The sequence below is a fragment of the Pangasianodon hypophthalmus genome, chromosome 27 (genome assembly GCF_027358585.1).
Source record: "Pangasianodon hypophthalmus isolate fPanHyp1 chromosome 27, fPanHyp1.pri, whole genome shotgun sequence".
NCBI lineage: Eukaryota > Metazoa > Chordata > Actinopteri > Siluriformes > Pangasiidae > Pangasianodon > Pangasianodon hypophthalmus.
In genome coordinates this window covers 14,338,207-14,362,057 of record NC_069736.1, presented here as the reverse complement: position 1 = coordinate 14,362,057, position 23,851 = coordinate 14,338,207, and the positions used below count along the sequence as shown (strand labels likewise).

The window sequence follows — 23,851 nt, the reverse complement described above, 5'->3', positions numbered from 1 at the left end:
TAGCGTTTTCCCTCTGTCTGCCTGAGATAATACACTACAGCTAGAGGAGATGTCTGACAGCTCTGACTGGTGAAAGTGTGTGAAGCCCTTGCCTCTCTGTAGTGACGACTCCGTGATGCTGCTTTAAATGAAGCCCTTCAATCCGAGCGTGGGCTTATTATGGGATGCCGCACAGCCAACTGGGCCACATTTGTTCTGCCGGTTTCCGTTGGCCTCGGCTGCTCTTAAATGAGCGTTTAGTGCCTCGGCTGTCTCTCGTCTCGCTATTATTTTTTTATCGAAGTATTCAAGGTCAGAGGTGTATAGAAGAGAAAGGGAAGAGAAATGGAAGGAGGAGTGTTGCTTAACGTAAACTGGAGCTCGGGATGGTGGGTGGTGCAGTCAGCAGTTTTGGGATTACTAAATTCGGTGTGTGTTCAGAGAGGCAGCTTGCCTATGCGGGTAGCAGGTCTTTCCCCAGCGTCCGTGCTCAATCTGCAGTGTGTGTATATATGTGTGTGTGTGTGTGTGTGTGTGTGTGTGTGTGTGGTCAGGTTTCTTCAACCTCTAGGAGGCCCTGTGTAGCGCTGCGGCTGATGCAGAGAGACAGGCTCAACACACTGCTCCAGCACACCCACTGCTCCTTATTCTTTCTCTTGCTGTCCTGTTTTTGTGCTTAGCATCGCCGCCACTCCCGCAGGCCTCGACTTCGCCGCATGCAGTCAAAGAAACAAGGATCATGCTGCGTTGGGAATTTTTGCTCTCACACAGAATTAAGTGTTTTGTTTTTACTGTTTATGAGCGAGATGTTTTGGTAACACTTTTTAGGTCGACATGACGTCTACATAAGCAGTCACAAGCCTACTTTCTAACAGAATATTTCAGTGCAGTAATCACGAATATGACAAATAATATTTAACATTACTTATACGTTATACAAGCCCAGATAACATTTGTGTTACACAAGTATGCTTCAGCTGTCATATAGTGCTTATGTAGGTGACATGTAGCCCTGTGAACACTACACTGTACAACACTGTGTAACACCTGGCATAAGCCTGCACTACTTATGTAGTGTTCATAGCCAGCTGAAGTCTATTGGAATAAGCCTGTGTAAATGTTATGTAGATATATGTCAATTGTTATAAAGACTACAAAAGAATAAACACTGATATACTCTCACATAACATTTTATACAGGCTTATTCCAATGGATTTCAGTTGTCATAAAGTGCTTATGTAGGTGTCATGTCGCTCTATGAACACCCCAATATCACTTTGACAGGTGACATAATATTTATAAAGGCTTGTGCTATAGACTTCAGATGTCATAAAGTGCTATGGTGTCACGAGCACTACATAAGGACTTTGATAACTGACATAAGCCTCCATAACATTTATACAAGCATAAGCCAACAGGTGTTAGCTGTCATAAAGAAGGCTTGCATCGATCTTGATGTCAAGTTGTTAAGTCCCGAGTTAAGTCACTTTTTTTCTGGACATAAAGTCATGGTAAGACATTTTCCAGGCTGACGTACATTAGAACATCTTAACACAACCTGTCTGTTATATTTAAATGAGAAGTAGGCTAATGTCAATTGTCATGAAGCACTATACGTTTAGAAAACATTACAAATTTTGTAATCGAGCTGACACAACAGCTGAGTGATGCGATGCTTTTTTTTGTTGACATAAGGTTGTGTTATGACATTCTCCAGACTGACTTACATTAGAATGTCAGAGCACATCCGTATGTCAACAAAAATCCGTCACTTGACTTAGCTCTTATGTCACCTTAACCTTCACTTCAAAATTAAAAGAAAGCAACCATCCTGACAGCTGATGCATGTTGGCAAAAGCAGTTATACATGCTGATATAGGCTTCTGTAAGACATTAATTGCCTTATAATTAGAGTTTTCTGCCTGTGACAGTCTTTGACACTTCAACTTTAAGAAACCGTAAATATATTTGATTAAACTGTTTATTTATTTTTTTAATCGTGCCTTGGCTTTCTGCCTGCAGTGATCATGCTGGGTAGGGAGACAGTTGAGATGATCACGCTGGGTAGGGAGACAGTTGAATAAACATGGTGGTTAAAAAAAAAACAACAACAAAAAACTGGAAAGTTTTCAGAACTGTAGTATGTAATATATAATAGAGCACCACACATTTATAGATGCAGTGCATATAGTAAACCAGAAAGTGACTGAATGGAGACAATCTGACCAGAAACACAGCAATTCTATTAGAAAAACACTGACAAATAGAAAGAAAAGTGCTCGGGTTAGGTGATATCCCGTAAAAATACGACAATCTTCTCCCAACTCTTTAAAAATGGTGTCAACGAAACTGAATGTAGGGTCTAAAACAGAACAGCGGAAGCGCAAAACCTATCAATATGCAGATGAGGGCATTTGAATGTTGTCACGTTGAAAATGTGGCATCGCAGTGATTTTTTTTCAGTGACTTTTAATCTTTTTTTCCCCATGATGCCATTTTTTTTATTGCATAATCTCATTTTGGATCCTCTGGGGACAAGAGAGCGTTTTCTCTCTCTCTCTCTTTCTCTCTCTCTTTCTCTCTCTCTCTCTTTTCTCTCTGAGGATATGAGCGTAGTGAGAGATAAAGACGCCGGTCTGAGAGACACTGGAGTCCAATCCCACGTCTCCAACTCGCTCGTGTTCAGAGATAAGCCGAGTTCTTTACAGGCGCAAAAAAGTGCTTAATGGCTTTTGTTGTTTTGTTGTAGAGATATCGTAGCTCAAAATTACTTGTAAATTGAAAGTCATTATCTGTAATTAGGAGTTTCTAAAAAAGAAAAGAAACCGATTTTTTCCACTATTAGGAGTAATTCAAGTGGAAGTAGGTGTGGTGATGGATTTTTTTTTTTTTTAATCTTGTGAAATTTGGAATCCGTGAACTCACGCTCAACAGCATCTGAGCATGTTGAAACACCCCTTATTTTTGTAAAACATTTCCTATCTTTCTGTGTTGTTGTTGTTGCTGTTCATTTCTTTTTCCGCCTCACTTATTCAGAGTCGGCGACTCCCGTCCAGAGTTTATGTCAGTATTTATGCAGGGAAAGATATATAAAGATACACATATTCAAAGATAGGTTAAGTACCTGTCAATCAAGTGGATTTTCTTGTAGTCAGATTAAGCAAATTGCCTGTGTGTAGTTCACGCCTGCGAGTTTGCTTGAACTAAAATTTTTCGTGAGTAGAAACTTCAGACAGGGTTTCTCAATACTATCCAGACCACCACCTTTAAACTCAAGCACTTTCCTTTAAACCCCAAAAAAAAGAGAGATAGAAAATGTGGACTGAAGTAGGAAATAGCATTTTTTCCTTTGCTGTCAACTGTAATACGATGTAAGATAAAAGCAAGAAACAGTTTAAAAATGAAAAATGCATGATAGTATAGTATCTACTGTACACTGTAGTCTAATATATTGCCTGTATATTGCTGCACGAATAGTCCCAGGTCTTTCATTTAACAAAATGGAGTCCATTCTCATTCTGCAGCTTATAGAATAGCACTTGATCCAGCATCTACTATTTTGCATATTTTATATATATATATATATATATATATATATATATATATATATATATATATATATATATATATATATATATATATTTTTATCGTGCTCCGAGAGACACTCATGTTCACAACTTAAAGAAACCTCAAGATACAAAAATACAAAATCATCATGTGTGTGCAGGAATTTGCTATTTTAAGTTGTCACATTAACATAGTAATGCATAGAATACTATAATGTTTCGGTTCATTTGACACTCTTTCTTGTAAATAAGCTACCCTTTTATCTTAATTCATAATTTTATCCATAAATGAAATTCATTCTGGTTAGGGGGTAAATCTTGTTATATCTGAGGTCTGAATAGTGATGTGTGCACTTTAAGTACTAAATCCTTAGTACTGAACTCTGAATATAGTCCTTTGCCCCTAAACTAGCAAGTTAGATTTTAATGCTAGCTTAGTGTTATTAGCTACTGTGGCAATTCCAGAAGAATTACCAGCTTGATTAAAACTCTGGCTTTATCCTTGACTGGTTTATATCACATTAAAATAAAATCTTTTGTAATGTATTTAGATGGAAGCATTAGCAGACTGTATCAATTAATGGACCAGCCTCTGCTTCGAAAGCGTCACTTATTCCAAGAAGTCTCAGTTAAACATGACTGGGAAGCCAGTATTAGCTTTCATTAGGACAAATAATGAAACTATTTACCACTTTAAGATTTCCTTGACCTGTAAATAAGGGTCAGTTTTGCAAGGTGTCTAACTTAAAATGCATATAAGAGCTTAAAAATAAATACATAAATAAGAATCAATAGCATTTCTGCATTTTTGCCCTACATTTCCCTCCACATTGTTAAATCATTTGTGGAGCACGTGCAATAATTTCGGTGTTCACACATTTGGCCCTGTGAAAAATGAACCATTTTATATTCATTTGTTATAATGGGGGAAATGATTGAGCAGCCAAGTGTGTGCACGTCGTCTGAACTGTCTTTGTTGGCTTCATTCAGCTCGATCAGGCAAAAACAAGAAAAAAAAAAAAGTGCATCCCTGAAATGTAACCAGTGGAGCATCCCAGCTGGACCTTCGTTAGCTCTTTGCCCTCCATTAGCTTGAAAGCAGAAACATGTTTGGTAGGGAATTACAGGGTTTGATTGCACAGCGCAGGGCAATTTATAAAAGACAAATTATAGGTTTTCGAGAAAGGAGATCAATAGGTGGATTTTCATCTGAATTTTTGCACAAATTTTAAAAGGATTTTATTTTTTGAGAAGGAAAAAATCAGCCAAGGAAAATGTGAAAGAAAGAGCACATGGTCATGAAGAGGCTAGAACGGCTCAGTACATCATGTAAGGAATAAAACACAGCCGAGCATGATGTGAAGTAACTGTCTTGAAGATGTTGAGACAAAAAAATACAACTTGGCATGTTTCTGAGAAACAGCAACGTGCCATGCCGGCTATCCTGAAGACGTTTCTGTGCCAGAAAATGTAAAGTTACAGCTTTTTCCTCTGACTGTTACAAAACACTGACACTGGAGACTCCTTCCAAAAAAAAAAAAATTCGCCATATCAACAATGATTTTCATTTGTGTATGCGTAGCATCGGCTATACAAGTCCCCGTGGAAGTTGTTACTATAGAAACCATAACATATTATAATGTGTCCATTAATTTCAACCATGTCCACGCAGTGCTGTTAAAGAAAATGAATCGGCGCCTCCTGTTCAATCAAAATGCAAGAATTCGACAGTGCTGTGGTATAAAATTGATTTCAATCTACTTTTCTCTTTATCAATGTGCCACTTTTCCAAATCAGCAAAGCAGAAAAATGGAACGTTTCTCCATATTTACACCACATCATTCAGATTTCCCATGTGCAAATTCAAAATTCAAGTCAAGTGACTGGAAATTCCGCTGAAGAAGTCTCCGAGTGAGTGCGTAGCGTGCAGCGCGCCGGTTTTCACAGCACTGTTATGCTTGACAGTACTCATTCTGGTGGTGTGTGTGTTCAGCAGCTCCGGCAATAACCTGTTAGCCACGCGTGAATACCCACAAACACTGCTGCAGCCCGTGTCTTCCGGGAGTGCGGATGGGGTGGGGGTGTTCTGTGGAAATGTGGCCAGTCTCTAGAACGTGAGAAAAGTGTATGCAGCTTCATCAGTCCTGATCTCTGTGCTTTTCCCTCCCTCTCTCCATCTTCCTCTTCTCTTCTGGCTCACAGCTCTAATCCTTTTTTCCTCATCATCTCCTCTTCATTCTTTTCTCCCTAGCTCGTCTCTTTTTCTGCTTCTGTCTACTTTTGACACAAAGGCACATCATGACACAACAGAGGGAGGCAGAGCGGAACAGCGAGCCAGGCCTCCATTAAAGCCGAGGTCAGAGGGTGGCAGTTTGAGAGTTAGGGCAATTATGATCACCTGGTGTTGGTCAGAGTGCATTAACTGAGGTGTTCCCAATTATTGGGTCTCGTTTTATCATTATTTTAGTAAGGTTGTGTGTAAATGTGAAACAAAAAAATTTATTTTTGGAGTTGGAAATTTATTTTTTTGTACTCTTGGGCATATATTGATAAATGCCAATCAGCCATACATTACCAAGCACATTCATGGCACAGCTAATTGGCATTCAGTGACATCCACAACTCCATAAAAGGCGAGAGAGCTGCAAACAGCAAAATGACAACTAAACGGTAAATGAACGTCCTCCTTCTTCCTTTTATAGGGTGCCATTACTTTTGTTCTAATTGAATAGCTAGTCTTATTTGTCTTAATTTATGTATTTGTTTGGATTGCTTTCTCTCATGTCATTAATACGAAACGATCAACTTTCACAAAAAGTTGTGTGTGCATTTGAAATACATAAACAATTTATACTTGACAGCGTAACCAGTTTATCAATAACTCATTGGCAGTTATAAGATTTCCAGCCGATCACAATAGTGAGTCTCAGTACACGTAAACTTAAAAAACTCTGCCTTCATAAATACCACATTTCTTGTGTGCATGCTTTAGTGAAAGATTTTGTGAATAAAATGATTCTTATTCAGTTTGATAAATGAGAAACATTGTGGTTAAAGAAACAGAATTCTTGTCTCTGCTTGGAGTCGATCTTTCTAGCTCACGGCGGTTACATTAAAACACCCACTTTCATGACTGTTAATATTTTATGGGTTTTTTTCTCATTTATAAATGGCAGAAGGGAAACCACTTCAATTAGTTACACTTCACTGTTTGTCAAATACAGGGATTAAAGATATTGGTCAGTACAGTGGATTTCGAATGTAATGCACGAGGTCGTCTAAAAGTCAGATGAATTAAATTAAATTGAAATTGAATGAAATTTTGTATAATGCACTGTAAGCACATTTCCGTGAAGCAGATAAGGCAGCAATAGGAGTGGCTTTTGATAGATTTTTGTTGTTGTTGTTTTTTTGTCTGACCTTTTTTGTATTTTGTATTGTTTTTTTTGTTTGTTTGTTTGTCGTTTCTTGCTTTGTTTTGTTTTTATTTTGTGTTTTTGACTTTTTTTTGCTTTGTTTTGCTTTGTTTTATTTTGCTTCATTTTTGCCTTGCTTTGTTCTGTGTTGCTTTGTTTTTTTTTTTGTTTTGTTTTGTTTTGTTTCCGTATCTTCCCATTTGATTAAAAAAAAAGTGGAAAAAAAACTATTTCTTTCTCTTTGCTTCCCCGTTTTTGACATATGATGCACATTTTGGACATGAGAAGACATGACAAGACATGATGAGTTTTATGAAAGAAAAGCCACAGGCATGTTAGTTTTATAATGCATATTTGTATATAATGTATATAATGTTTATTCAATTGGCAGATGTTTTCGTTCCCCTAAGTGAAGACAGTTTAAAGCAGAAGACATTATGATTATTATGACATTACGATACACCTGACACAAATCTGACCGAGTAACTGTGTGTGTTTTAAAAACCAACCAACACTGCTTTATATTTACTGACTGTTTCTGTGGACAGGTGAGTCCAGTGTCTGGAGTAACAGGCCTCCTGCTGGACATTTTTCTTTATTACACCCTTCACTATAGAGCTGCAGCACTGAGGACACGGACCACATTCTCTCTCTCTCTCTCTCTCTCTCTCTCTCTCACAAAATTTCATAATAAAGATAAAGCCTATCATTTGAATGAATATGAGGTGTTAGTTATTAAGACACGACACTGCGCGTTAACACGTAAACGTATGTTATCACTTGAGTCAGAGACATGGCGTGTCATTTTTTTTAATGATGCGAACAGGATTGCAATTTTATGCAGTGACTTCTCAAACAGATATAAAAATCGATTTGTCTCAGCTGATACTTAATATTAATGTATTCATGAATAATACAGATCAACAGAGGAAGGTTCTGATGATGAAATTTCTGGTAGTGGACTCAGTCATGCTTGATTTACATCAGAGAGTCCATTTAGACTGCAGACTACTATAGCCATATCAAAGACATAATGGTTTTGCTGTTTTCTTTCATTAGATGTAAAGCACGTTATACTCATAGAATAAATCCTGAAGCAGATTAGCATTAGGTCCTTTGACTCACCAAATTTAATGAGGAACTGACTGGTAATTAATCAGGACTTAATCACATGGTAGAGTTGATGTCTTGGTAATCAACCAGGGCAGATGAAGGCATATGCCAACTAAAGCCGAAATATTATTGAGAAAGTGAACGACGTCTTGAATAGTTAAGCTGGCGGTGTTCTTCAAACAAAAAGACGGTATGCAAAAAAGACGATAAAGACACAATGGCTTCAGTTTGTTCATACACAGCCTTCCAAACAGAACTCCTAACCACTGTGACTTTCGCACTGAGACCTCCCCCTGTCTGTGATTGGTCGGAGTATCACACCATTTCTTGCGTCATTACACATAGCAGCAATTTCCAAATCTCGAACGTGGAACCAGTAGCACAGGCGCATTTGAGGGAAAACACAAATACGCCACCTGTTATCATTTTTCTTTGTTAAATCAACCAGTACTGCAACCGACGTTTCTCTCTGCTGTCTCTCTCACCGCTGTTTATTTGTTCACGTTGATAAGGTTGCCATGTCTGCTTTGAAAAAAGCAATCCAGTATTCAAAATGTGTCCCTTCCAAACCCAATACACTGTGTTTTAAAGTCTAACAGCATGATTGCTTTTGCAATATGCAGTGTGGAATTTAAAAGGAGCATCATGCAGTACATCTTCAGGAGGCGGTATTAAAAAATATGCAGCAGTTCAAAAGAGTACTGCAGAAAAAAAAAAACTGACCTGGTAGTGCTAGAATGTTATGAAGTCTGCTCAGCTCACAGCCCTCTGTAACCAGAGACTGTTCTACAAAAATGAGCTCTGACAACTGCATGCTTGGCTGAGACGGACTTTTTTGTTTAGTTCTTTGGTTGTTTGAAGTATACCCTAAGATGTTTATGCTACAGTTGCATAAGGCTTTTATTTACCCTCCAAATTTGGTCATTTGCCAGTTCCTCCTCACCAGCTAGCTTACCTATCGCATGAAGGCTAGCATGCTTCCACCAAGACACGTAAAGCAAATGCATCTTCTCAAACTGCTACACACACTGAGGAAAGCGCTATCTGCCCTCTTCCACATACATGAGCTCACAGACACCTATGATCGGTTAGTGTCACTCTGATTGACAGGGAAGAGAGAGAGTAATGCCATTCCTCCCACCCAGAGCCCACAGCATGGCCAGTCTTGTTCTCTTAGATTCCCAGATTCCAAGGATGGCTGTGACACAATCAGGATTCAGACGGAAATCTCCTGACGATAATAATACCGACGTTTTCTGTTGTGCCACTTGAGAGCCCTGGCTGACTCTTTTTGACACAGTTGATTTAAATCATGAATGCTATGACTCGAAAACAGGTGGAAAAGCCTACAATCAACAGAGATGTATGAAAATGAAAATGAAAGCAATTCAGGAATGAAGGAGCTGGTGCCCATAAGTAAGTGACTCGAGCAGATATTGCACTCGATACAGCTCTCTAGCTCACATCACTGCTGCGGATTAAACGAATGGAGAGACCAGGTTCGCTTGCCTCACCACCGGTGTGTAAAACCTGAGTTATGCTTGCGCAATACTGATCACTGTTGGTTCCCAATGACCAATCACTGATCACTGTTGTTTTCCAAATGAACAATCACTGATCACTGTTGTTCCCAGTGACAAATCACTAATCACCATTGCTTCCCAATGACCAATCACTGATCACTGTTATTTTCCAAACAATCACTGATCACCATTGTTCCCAAAGACTAATCTCTGATTACCATTGCTTCCCAGTGACCAATCACTGATCACTGTTGGTTTCCAAATGACCAAACACTGATTACCTTTGTTTCCAAATGACCAATCACTGATCGCTTTTGTTTTCCAAGCAAACAATCACTGATCATCACTGATTCCCAATGATCATTCACTGATCACTGTTATCCCCAGTGTTCACCATTGTAATCCCACCCACTCCCTTCTTTGTTCTTTGTTTTAAATGTCTTCTTGGCAATATTTACAATATTTAAAAAAAGCGTGTTATTCCGTCATTAACCATTGCCTTTCTATTAACCGTTTATTAAGCAAGCTACAATCTATTGTTTTCTATTCTATTCTAATCGTTCTTCATGCAACCAATTTTGAGATGCAAATAATACAGAATTAGTCCATGATGTTATCCTGGTGACCTTGTGACTTTCTAAGCACTCATTAGCTACATTCTTCTGAATACACTGATAACGCTGGATGCCCATTCATCTCAAGGACGAAATTCTCTGATAGATGAATGGCACAGTCAGTATGAGATTTGGCATTTACGATTGAATCAGCAGCAGACTCTAAGGACGTGACATAAATAGAACGATGATGCAGGTTGTAAACAAACTCAATGGGCAATTGTAAATGTCTGCAAACTACATTTACAAATAACATCTGAAGGTTTGAAAGACGCAATCCATGAACTTGACCCGTAAAGCCAATGCCGATAGTGTACTTGTGAGACTTAGTAATGCAGCTAATTAATGCAGTGCCTGCACCTGAATCTAAACCTAACCTTAACTTCAGCTCTTTTAGTTTTTGAATTTTTTTGTAAGAAAGCAGATTTCAGTTGGCTAGTCCCCACAATGTCAAAGCTGCCAGATATTACTATCCTTGTAGGGACATTTGGACCACACACACATACACAGACTTATTAGTGCCTCTGATCAGCTGTGTGAAAACACTGGCAAAGCCTAGTAAAAGTTTCATTGAGCAGCTGGATGGGTGGATATTGGAAGTGATTTATTTAAGAGGAAGGTGCCAGAAAGAAAGAGAAGGGGAGGAGGTTGTGTTCCATTGTCTGGTCTGAGGGTTAATGTGAAAAGCCTCTGTGCCAAATTTAACACTCCTTCACTTTTTTACTGTCACTTTGGGGAGAAGTTCTGGGAAGACATGAGCAGTGTGTGTGTGTGTGTGTGTGTGTGTGTGTGTGTCTATAGTACAAATTCCATTCTATATCCATTTATCTATGCATCTATCTCCCTCGATCACTTTCCTCATCCTCCTTTTCCGCTCCAGGTTCTCTTTTAATGTTTTTGACATTCATTCTGCGCTGGATAGAATCTCATATTTAGTTGATCTTCAAAAGCGCCTGACACGACATTTATCTTTGCTTCAAATGAATATACGGTGTCAGTCTCGCTGTTCTCCTGGCGAGAGGGAGAAAGGCGAGAAAGACTGGGACACTGACATGGAAAGGGAAAAAAGGGGAGAAAGGAACAGGTGCCAGAATTAATGAAAAGTGTCTCACATAACAATGGCAGGCTTCCTGGTATTTAATGCCAGCCTCCAGCACCCTCCTGCGACTTCTGTGCTGCTGTCAAATCAATCCCAGCATCCCGAGCATTTAAATATGCTTATTCAAAGCTAAATCTATCCTGTACGTCCAATCAGAATGTGACATCAGGTCTTTGTAACTGATTAGGATTCTGCTCAGCGGTTCGCCTCCGCACGACTAACGGTTTACATTAGTATGGCACTTATGTATTTAGGTGGAGTACTGTTTAGATTATCATGTCTCTGATCTCCTTTTAGGCTATTGCTTGATTTTATGTAAGGAATAACACACAATGGGTGTGCTGTTAGGAAAAGATTCAATTTGCGTGGTCAAACTTGACTATTTCATAATAACAGCACATCTTGAAGTGTTTTATTACTCTTACACCACAGCAATTTGCCGAATTTTTTTATTAAAGAACAACACGGTGTGTTTTTTATCTGTTTATTGGTATGTTTATTGTTGCGTTTATTGTTGTGTTCATTGTTGTGTGAGACAAGGTAGTTCCTGTTATCACCAAAAAAAAAAAAAAACAAAGCTTGCCATGTTAACGAAAAAAATCACAAAGTGTAGTGATAAGAAAAGTGAGCAGGAAAGTGCAAACACTGGAGACTTCTTCCATAAATGTTAAATAAACATCTCCTAACCGAAAACATCACCATAGCAATGATTATTCATATTTCATTATTAAATAAGAGCATGTTTATAATGGGTTTATTATTAGCCTCAGGTTATGTGGCATGTCTGAACATGTGACTGAGCTGTTACTATAGAAACGATATTGTATGAGAACAAGTGCATTAAAATGAAGCAGAACTGTTAGAGCCATGCTCTTACCTTTCGAGCAATCCGGTTTGAGAATTCAACAGTGCTTTGGTATAAAATATAAAAACAATAGATCTTGCCTTCATCTCTGTTACAAGGAATAAAAACAGGTTGTGGAGTGTAAATAAGTAATATCATGGCAACAGCACCTTTTTGTAGCATTGCTCATATAACAGAACCCAGTCATAACACCTGTATTTTGAAAGGTTAATCTCAGTTCAGAACCTAAACATCGTTTTTTATGGTACAAAATGGTGGTGTAGCAGGTAGTGTTCGTGCTTCACAGTTCCAGGATCCAGGATTTGTGTGAGTGTGTGAGTGTGTGTGTATTAGCAAGATTGAAGCAAGTGTATAGTGAGCTTTAGTACTGTTCCATTTTTAGTGGACCAGTCTGACTCTGAGGGTTAAAAGTATAAAATAAGTCTATTCTTTTAAGCATTGGCACATATATTCAGTTCAATTAAAAAAAAAAAAAAGAAACCTTGAGAGGAACTAGACTCAGAAGGGAATGGTCCTCTCAATCCTCATCTGGGTGACACCAGATAAATAATTTCATAGTTATTAACATACATAATTTCTGCTTTTTTAAAACTTTTTCTCCCAAAAAGCGTTTAGTATAGAACCCTTAAAGGACCCTTAGGACCCTTAAAGGAGATGATTAAAAGTCATACAACAGAGTGCTGTAATAGTTGAGGAAGCTAAGAACTGTTAACTTATCCAAAGAGCCCTTAGGACTCAGGTGTATTGATGTGCGTGGTGAACGGAGGAACGGAGTTCTGCTCGTATAATGGAAGAAATTGGAGACCAGGGTTTTGTTTTTTAACCTGCGTTCCTGAGCAGGAAAGGTTTTACCTCACTGGGGAGCTTGTGCACTCGCCAAGGCTTCTTAGAATAGTTTTTCACCTTATCTACTTCTGTAGATCTGTCTATATCTCTTCCTCTCTTCTCTCACCCTTTCCATCCTTCTGCATTTCAGGGGAAATCTCATTTAGGTCCTCTCACTTGTCTCAGTTTTGCTCTTATTATTTTCACCTTTCATATTGGTGTACATTGTTGGCATACATTAACTGACTGTCTCGATTCTGATTGGACAGAAGGTAAATTTTCTAGCAGCGCTTTGTGGTTCCTTTGGTAGTCCATCTATTGCCGTGCACAGTTGGTCAATCACAAGAGAACACTACAGGACCACAACTAAGCAGATGTTATTTGGGCAGTAGACCGTTCTCAGCACAGCAGTGACACCAGCATGGTGGTGTATGTGGTGCTGGTAGAAGTGCATCACTAATGCTTGGATTTTTAATCTGCAACAGCATTTATGAGGTTAGAAACCAAGAAAGATGAAAATGACCTATAGTGTCTGATGAATAATGTGTCCCATATGAATACAAATATGAATAGGAGATGCACCATTCTGTTTTTTTCTTATTCTTCTTTCTGGAAAGGATGCCAGAAAGCTTCAGACTCAGTGTGTGTGTGTGTGTGTATATCAAGACTGGGATCCCACAGGACGAAACAAAAAATGTCCCGAGAGGCAGGTTCTTACTTTGATTTGATGCTTGAAAGGTGCAAGTTTGATGTTTGTTGGCAGGGTTTGCAGCTTTCCACATAATTCCCACCCCAGCTACAACTCAAAAATCGCACAAAAGACTTGAAACTAGCCCAAAATACTCAGGCACAGGAAAAGGTAGGCACGTTTTTCCCTCAGGTTTTCTGTGGGGAAACAGGTTAACAGTGGTGCGCACGCATTTCTGATGTGCAGTATCTGCAGAACCTGTGTATTAAGAGTAAAAGTATCCAGTTCAACAGCTGCGTATATTTTTGTCTTTGCCTCATTTTATCAATTCAGATAGGAAACACATTAAAATCCCTCCACATTTCATCTTGGGAAAGAAAAAACTCTACTGCTATTGTCACAGCTCCGCTTCTGTGGCCTGAAGGCCTGCAATCTGCTTTCTCCTGTTTGCGTTACTGGGATGATATGAATCCTTTCTGCTGCCCCAGAATTATTTGTTTTCTTTTGTCTCGTGTCCAACTCATGAATCACCATCTCAGTGCACATCTCCTCTGTCGGGTCAGTATTTCTTTGTTTTGCATTAAAGATTACTGAAGTGGTGAGCATTCTTTTCCCTGACATGTCTTCTCTCTCTGTCTCTCGATCTCCTTCTCTGTCTCTCTCTCTCTCGCGCCCTGTGTGCCTTATTCCTTTTTTCGTCCTCTGTTTGTCTCAATCTTGTTTTCTCTGCCTTTGAATCATGGCTGTGTCTGCCTCTGCTTTTTCCTTCCCTCTAGATTTCAAGTGAGCAGTAACTACTGCAAAATCCTGTGCTGTGACCCAGTCGTAGCACTCAGGCACAACAGAATGTCTCTTCTAATCAAATAACGTGTTCCTACCTGATGGTTATTTAATGTCATGGCAACACATTTGGTTTACACTGTAAACTTTACACCTTTTTTGAAAGACAGCCTCAAAATTGTTTTGTAATAATGTATGGCGAGCTAGTTAACGTAGCAAATGACCCAGCTATAGTCATTATCCTTTTCTTAACAAAGTGTCTGAGGTAGCACATCGTGTTTTTGCACTGGAAAAAAAGCTAGCACGTCACTGGCCAAACAGTTTGACTATGAGCTGTGACGTTTTCTCCTCGTATTGCATATAAAAGATATTATTCGAGATTGGCTAGCATTATTTTTCTCCTGGGGTGACTGCATGTTGTGCTAGCAGAATTCTTTTGTCATTGTTTCTACATACTTTACTGTTCCTTATTTTCAAAAGATCATTTATCATTTATATTTTAAAAGCCATAAAAGCTATTATCCACCTGCACTGTGAAGCAGCGTCCTATCACTTTTGTAGCATTTGGCTGAATGTGAGCAGAGAGTATAGCCCTATACACCTCAGAATTCATCTTGCTACTTCTGTCAGCACTCACATCATCAATAAACACCAGTGAGCCCATTCCATTGGCAGCCATACTTGCCCATGCCATAACACTGCCTCCACCATGTCTGACACATGATGTGGTATACTTTGGATCATGAGCTGTTCCTTTCTTTCACCATACTTTTCTCTTCCCATCATTCTGGTACAAGTTAATCTTGATTTCATCAGTCCAAAGAATCTTATTCCAGAACATGGGAGGCTTTTTTAGATGTTTTCTGGCAAAGTCTAATCTGGCTTTCCTGTTCTTGAATGTTACCAGTGGTTTGCACCTTGTTGTAAACCCTCTGTATTTACATTCATGAAGGCGTCTCTTGATTGTAGATTTTTACAATGATACACCTACCTTCTCCAGAGTATTCTTGACTTCTGTTGATGTTGTGAAGGGGTTTTTTTTCACCAAGGAAAGGATTCTGCGATCATCCACTTTAGTTGTCTTCCGTGGTCTTCCAGGCCTTTCGATGTTTTGTGGTGTATGAAGGCAAAATCACAAAAACTCTGTCATTGTTCAAATACTTCTGGACTTGACTGTAAATGTTCTTTACATTTCTAAGTTGTTCCATTAATGTGAGGCATTGAAAAGAAGCAAACAGTCCCTAAACATTGTCTTTAACTACAAAAAACACCTATTGCTTAAAAAAAAAAAAACATGTCTCACAAACAACAAGCTTGTAGGGTTTGTCTTCACTAATGTAAATAATTGTTTCATCCGCTGTTAAATGTTCCATGCTATGCTGCCATTAGTGCTCACATAGGCCTAAATAATGTAGCAGTACATACTGTGTGTACCACAGAGCTAAAGTTACCCGTAAAGTGCCCCACTGCTGGAAAGATACTAATGGAGGATGTTGGGTTTACAGATGAACCTAGCCAGCTGCCCTGATTTAGACACGGAAGCGAGGCTGTTTTTGATATAATGTATAGATACAGGGCGAGAGTGCTTTATGCCCCAGAGATACGCTACTGCTGACATTTCTCTTCTTGCTTATTTACGGGTTTTTCTTCCCCCTCTGTTTTTTTTCTAACTGGTTTTCGCAGCCATATTTTTTCCAGTAACGGACCGCCGCGGGCACGGCCAGTAAAGGCCGGAGTTATCCATCACAACTAACTTTTTTTTAAATTCAGCATCTTCTCGGCTGCTGACTCTAAATCAGTGGCGCGAGGCTGCTGCTAAAAGGACATCTCAGGGTTTCGTTGCCATCGTCTGTTCCTGGATCCGGACGAAAGAGAGGAAAAGCAAGAAGTGCAATTTTAATTGCCGTGCCCAGCTCCCCGGCCCATCAGGCGCAACCTGACCAAACACTAGCAAGTGCTGAGGCAGCGATTTCACGATGAGGAAGGAGAGAAGTCATTTTTTTTTCTTTTTCGCAGACCCTGTCACACTTGGGTTCTTTTTTCAAGCGCTTGACAAGTCAGGATTCAGAAATGCTCCAGATGCCGGAATGTCCGAAATGGCATCCTACTTATTAAAACCTTCTACGAAGCGCTATGTAGTATGCTACTATTGACAAGTACTACATAATTAGCACATTGTTTTGAGGCAGTCACATTAATCATATAAATATAATTGCAATAGTCCCCCGTGGATATGTCTAAAATGGCGTCCTATTCCCTGCACAGTGCATTGTGGGTACTCTGTTAAATGAGTATGGATATGTCAAAAAATACTCTATTCACTGTATAGGTTGTGCATTGTCTTCAAATGGTACAGTGCATTATGGGTATTCAGTATCCAATTGAACTGTACTGACCAAACAATTATTGTAATGCCAAAAACATGAGGGTCAAACACAACCGAGCATGCTGCTGTAGGAAAATAATCAGTGATGAGGTCGTGTGATGCAACCTGACACAAAGCTCATAGTTCCTCTTACCACACAAAAACTGATTCTATAAGAACACATCCTGAAGTCCTTTGCCATTAACAGTCGCCAGTCTTAAAGTTACAGCTTTACCTCCAAGCTGACACTGGAGACTCCTTCCAAAAAAAAATCCCTTTATGTAGAGCATCCACCATACGAGTCCCCGTGACAATAACGTATTTGAAGAGTATATTTAATCTAAATCTATAGATCTGCTGTTATAGAAAATGAATCAACCTCAGCAGTGCTGTGGTTTAATATAAATGACACTGCTAACTGTCCTCTTCATATTCTTTAAGCTCTCATTTAAAACTTGGCCATTTTTTTTTAAAGATCATGCATGGATAGTTAATAAGGCTCGGTGCTGCGTGTCTTCGATATTTCTAACTGCTGAGTGGACCGTGAGCTCACGCCGTTCTGTGTTCTCACTGGTACTGGGCCGGAGCTGGGGAGATAAGGGCATCCTGCAGCGCTGGCTGAAACGGCCGGCTGGTCAGCCCCTCGAAGCCGAGGGAGCGGAGCACGTGTTTTCATTATCAGCTGGGTGCAGCTGGGGGAAGCGGTTCATACGAAACGGAGGTGAACCACTAAAAGCCCATTTGGGGTTAATCCTGCATAAAGATTGCCTTCTCACTGAATGTTCGTCGTTTGGCTCGAGAGTTTGCTCGACCTTTCGTAATAGGTGCTCGAAAGACCAGGAGGGACTCCATTCTGTAAAGACCTTTCTGTAAATCTGTAAAGACCCTTGAATTCATTCACGACAAGTTATAATCAATTCGTACGAATATTTTATTTTATACATTATATTTCTTTCTGGAAATGCTAATTAAGGCAATGTTTATAACATGTATACAGTAGTTTGCATTATGATCATCATAAAAGTTAAAGGTTGGATTAAATGCATTTTGCCAGCAAAATGTGTCGTGCTTTTTATCCGTTTCTAGTTACATTTAATACGGTGAAACGTCTGCTAAATATATATTAGTCCAGTATAAACCCCTGATTGAATAAAATATGGATCTCAAACGATTTTATGTATTAAAGAACGATGTGTCATGCTTTTTATCCATTTCTAGTTGCATTTAATACGGTGAAACGTCTGCTAAATATATAAGTGCAGTATAAACCCCTGATTTCAGTTACACCCAGCACGATCACCGTCACAGCCGTACGGTTATAGAAAACACCATCTGACCAATCCGATTTGAGGATTCTACTGCACCGTGGTATAAATAAAGTGGAGCAGTAAACACTGTGTTAATTAAGGAATAGCACACAAGCAAGTGCAAGCACAGTATCACCATGAGACCACAGGCTTAGTGCTGTAGATTCAGAGTGCGATATTGCTTTTATACAACAGTTCTATAAACAAGAAATTAATAGCGAGTAAGTGACATTTCCGACACAATGTGGCCAAATGTTCTGTTCATTTCTGCCACACTCACTTTATAGCATGACGGCTAGCCTGCTAGCTAGCTCACATTGATTTGTACATTCCCGTTAAAGGTGCTTCTGGTAAAATCGGCATCCCTTCTTCCTTTTCATCCTTAAAAAAAATAATATTCTTGAAAAATATTGTTTGCCATGTCCACTGATGACGTCTCTTCACTACTGTAATAACAGTTTCGAGCTAGGAAGTGGAATTTTACATGGAGAACCCAGACGAGCGGAGTGATACACACAGTGAAACGGCCCAGTGTGGTTATAGGAGATATATTCACTCTTGGAACGTGGCTCAACCAATCAAATTAGTGGACTGGAACTAACTGTCGTATAATGGTGTATTATGTTAAAAATGCTTAATAAACGTTACATTTTCCTTATAGCTATAACAACATGCTTAATTATTTATTATTGTGAATGTTTTCATAGTGCAAAAAAAGGGTGGAGAAATGGGATATGTGGCTGATTACGTATTCCGTTTGGAAATTAGTGGCAGTGGGTGTTTTTTTTTTTTTAAATTAATTCTCATAGATTTTTTTTTTTTAATGAAATGTGTAATATGAGAATTTTAGTACCTAAAATATTTGGGGAAACGATGTCTTTGAAAACTGCTTATCTATTGGACTGCTTTTGTTACAATTCATCAGAAAAGAAATTCAACACATTAAATGAGATGTTTGTGCTAAATTTCCAGACATCATAAAAGACGCAGTCTTCAAAAAGAAATTTCGCAGAATATTTTTTTCTCTCCTGCAGAGCTTTCTGACGGCTCCGTGGTTGACCGTTTCCACTTCAAAGTGGCTTTTAAACTGCAATCTGCGCTTTCACAAGGGGAACGTTTATGTAGGCGGTCCGAGGCGCAGTTTGCATGATGAGCCACAGTGTTAAAATTCAACAATGATGTATGTACATCCGGCCCTGAGTGAATATTTCAGCAATCCTGAACAGCATGGTTTCTAATGTAACATAATAGAGGACTTGTTTATGTTATTATATCAGTTAGGCAGCATAACCAGTATTTATACAGTCATCACCAAACACTTTCATGCACAATGCTATGAAGTTATAAAAAAAAAATAAATAAAAAATATCAGGGTTTGTCTGAATGAGTATATGATTAAACATAATCAGACAATGGGCATTTATAGCTGCTATAACGTAAGTGATAACAGGAGCGTTAAACATAACAGATAGAAAGTATGACGTTCTTTAATTATTAAGGAATCGTAAGTCAAATTGCTGTAGTGGAAAAGGAATAAAACACTTTGTGACATGCTGTTATAGGAAAAGAATCAACTTTAGAGTGTTTTAATAACTTCAGCATCTAAATCCCTTACATAACACATTCTGTTGATGCATAATAAACCTTGCTGTACATTTTAATGTATTCCTGATCAATTATTTGTTATTTATATGAATGTGTTAATAGTTCAGTAAAGATAAAGTCGTTAAAGGTGGAGATAAATAGCTGTTCTGCTCAGTCGTGATGGTGCTAATCCTCCAGCAAGAATTAGCCAAAATTTCTATTGACACTGTGTCATGATCTCTGACACGCTGCAGCTGCAACTGCAACTGCGGGCTGTTTTTTTTTTTGTTTTTTTTTTCCCTTTTTACTGATTGAAATTAATTTAAATAAAAAAAACAGTTTTTACACCCTGCTCTGATTTTTCTTTCATAGGATATTAGTGTTATTACCATCAGACGAAAAGCGCTGGTGGCTGTAGATTTCTAGACTGATAGCTCATTGCTATCTAATCTCTCCCAAACACGCTTGCTTACTCTCTCTCTCTCTCTCTCTCTCTCTCTCTCTCTCTCTCTCTCTCTCTCTGCGCTCCAGCTCGGCACTGCTGTGAGATCTCAGAGCTGTTTACTCATGCTGATAAGCCAGATTGCTATCAGAGGGCCTGAGCTGATTGCTCAGATTGCCGTCAGTGATCTGTAGGCAAAAAAATTGGAGCACACTTCATTCGACATTCCACATGCAGCCGAGCGCCTCTCTTACCTTTTTTTCTAACCGTTTTATCCGCCGTCCATCGCAAGAAATCGGCTTGTTTATGAGGACTGAGTAGCAGATTCACACCTGCGTGCCGTGTACGCTTTTTTTTTTTTTTAAAGTATTGTAATTAAATCCAGCATTAATTAATTAATATTTTCATCAGAAAACATGATGTAAGCACAATTCGTAAGAAAAAGGACGATATTTTAAAAAATAATAATAATAATACTAAGTAAAAAAAACTTTTTTTAAACAGCCATGGCATCATTTTCCATATTAACACCAGAATTGAAAAACAAAATAACAACAATCTTAACGTCTCTAGCCCTGTAGCTAGTTGCTGGTCTGATGAGCTACCTCTAGCTAAATCATTTAAATAAACGCATGTGATTGGATAAGCTACATAAACAGAAACTGGCATGGTGTGTGTTTTAAAAAAAAAAACAAAAAACAAATGAACTGCATTCATTGGCTGTCCGACAGCATTTTTTTTTTCAACTGTTGAAATACCTTTCTGTGTCTTTGTTCAGAGCGTGGTCTGCTAGTTGACGAGCTCTGTTTTTAAAATCTTAAGTTATTTTAACAAAAAAGGCAACCTATGCAGCTACAAGTGTGAGTAATGCAAAGCTGGACTTGTTGACGTTAAGGTTAGGGGCGGGGTTTGTGATCATACCTCTTCCTATAACTAGGTTATAGCTTAATTGAAAGGAAACCTACCCACATCACCCTTGTGCAGTTGAATCTGATCTCTCTTTTTCTTTTTTGCTTTCTTTCACAAGATAATGTTGGATCTGATCAATAAATAAAATATGACTCTGTATTTTGCAATAGTTCCTAGGTTTAGGGTTAAAGGGGACACGGTGTATGGTGTGTATAGCGGACATTGTGTGTCATGCCAGCCTCTGACGTGTGCAGCCCTTTTAATTAGGCTCTTAAGGTTTCGGGGGAGTTTCAGAAGAGCTTTTCCTGTTTAGTAGTCAGTCTCTCCACTGCAGTGCTTAATAAAGGCCTGCCTTGGCAGAAAGAGTCTGTGACATGAATAAATAATTGTGGCGTCTTCACTGAAGCACTTCGCATCGCCCCCTTTTTTTCACATGGTTTGTTTATTTTTTTATAGCAAGAAAAGACAGCAGTGCTGGGTTTTATTCTGTGTGTGTGTGTGTGTGTGTGTGTGTGTGTGTGTGTGTGTGTGTGGGTGGGTGTGTATGCGTGTGTGTGTGGGTGTGTGTTTGCCCATTACTGCTTTATAGTATAAGACTCTGCATTTGCTTATTAATCAGCTTCCATTGTTGGCTCGACTAGTACACCACAAATTAGGGACCAAAATTTCCGCCCCTTCATTCGTGCTGGAAAATGAATTAGGAAAAAAAGGGTTATGATCTTTAATTCCCGAGAAAGATTATGCTAATATCATGTGTTGGGCGGTGAGATAGGAAAAGGGTTTGCACCTATTAAGCTATTGCGTAATATGGCATAATTTAGGGGCTGACAAATTTAATATTACCAGGTAGGTTATCTCCATAAAGGAGCTGATTAGAAATATATCTAAAAAAAAAATTTTAATTAATTTGTGCCAAAGAACAAATTAATGGTGGAAATGAATTCCACTAAGGATTATACTGAGTAGAGTCCTACCACTGATATTTCATATACAGTCTTTCGAGGTCTCTAGGATGTCTAGACTCATACACTGAAAAGTCATGCACACGTTTTTCTCTCTCTCATTAAACACCACATGATAAAATCATCCTTACCTCAATTGCTCAATTGCACAGCAGCTTTTTTTTTTTTGGCACAAACTTGACGGATGTCACCACAAACTGTTCAATATTGAAGAAACATAAAATGGTCTTTAGAGATGTACAGTATATTCATTCTTAAAGGAAAATTAAGTCAGCTAAATAATTTACACCTGCAGATAACATTCATTGAACAAGAACCTAGCGATTTTTTTTTCCCCGCAAGCAAGACACACAACAATACATTTTCAGCACATTTTGAATTATAATAATAAAAGTCCTCATCTTACAATCATACTTGAAATCTGCGCTTTCAATAGAATCCTTTCTGTTTGTTTATATAAGCTACAAAAAATAGTTACGCTACCTTACGTTGTACCTGCAGCAAGTATGGAATAAATAAATCAAATCCATAGCCATGCTGAAGCGATTATTATCCTATAACATAGTCCTGTTATACCACAGCAGTTTGTCAACAATTACAATTTTTTTTATTAATTAAAGAATATCATACATTTCATTCATTTATAGTTATATTTAATGTTATACAACATTAACCAGTTAGTTAGCTCGTTTATAGCAGCCAGTTAGATTCTAGCCGTTATAAATAGCTTTCTCTGTCTCTTGAAGTTAATAAGATAAAAAAAAAAGAAACCACAAAGAGCAAAATCCTCTCTTCTGAAGATGATGGAAAACCTGAACGTCGCTTTACGCAAATGTTAAACATCTGCTCATAAAAAGCTTCACCAAAGCAATACATTTTATACATTTCTTTTGTATTTAAATCTGTTTATTGTAAGGCTTTCTGATGGAAAGCCTACACCAAGCACCTCTCTGTTACTATAGAAACCATAACATGTTGTTAGAACGAGTGCATGAATATAATCATGTAAATATAAAAAGGACTATTGTTTGAGCTGCTGGTATAGAACACGAATCAACAACTTCTGACCAATCAGATACCAGAATTCGAGAGCAGCACTGTGGTCTAACGGCTTTTTAAAAAATCTCGAATATTTTTAAAGTCTTGAATTTTCTCTGCATGAAGCTATGGCATAAATCTTTATTTTTTTAATAGGGAAGAAAGATGTTGCATTATTGCATCATAAAAAAATGAAAGTCTATCAGGTTATAATATGCAATGCTGACATTTTTTTAATGATTTCTGAAGCCACCACATCAAGCAATTTATTATTGAATATAGAACTCTTCAAAATAGGGTTTGGGTGACTTTAATCCATAGTTTATAAGCTCTCTCTCTCTCTCTCTCTCTCTTTCTCTCACCACTTCAGGGTGAAAGCGAAGAAGGGGGTGAATCTCCTGAGCACGAAGTCGAAGAGCAGCCAGTGGAAGGTGGATTGGGAGGTGCAGTCTGGAGCCAAGCACTCCATCGCCACCGTGGAAGTCAGCAAGATGAAAGGCGTTTCTGGGTAAGATCTCAATCCCCGCTGTCAGCGAGTGTTTTTATGTCTCTAGCTCATTGCTTTTCCCGCTCTGTCCCTCTTTGACATGTAAATAGCGACGATTTGTCTCGCTTCATTACACGTTCCTCAGATTCCTGTCCACTTCATTGATCCAAGTCACTTTGCTAAAACTTCACCCCCGCAAAAAATAAAAAGCTTTCTATAGAGCTCATATTTATGAATCATTAGAACTATCCTTAGAATTCTTTACAAAATGATATGTAATGATTCTATG

The 23,851-nt window shown here is 38.5% G+C and overlaps 1 protein-coding gene across 3 annotated transcripts in view; it reads left to right on the top strand.

Moving 5' to 3' along the window:
• Positions 1–23,851, top strand: part of tmem132e (transmembrane protein 132E) — a 237,534-nt gene that overhangs the window by 174,748 nt on the left and 38,935 nt on the right. For all 3 annotated transcript variants that reach the window (XM_034300633.2, XM_026922019.3, XM_026922018.3), the window contains exon 3: positions 23,446–23,583. In XM_034300633.2, coding sequence (XP_034156524.1) covers positions 23,446–23,583 — 138 coding nt within the window. The remainder of the gene's footprint in view (positions 1–23,445; positions 23,584–23,851) is intronic.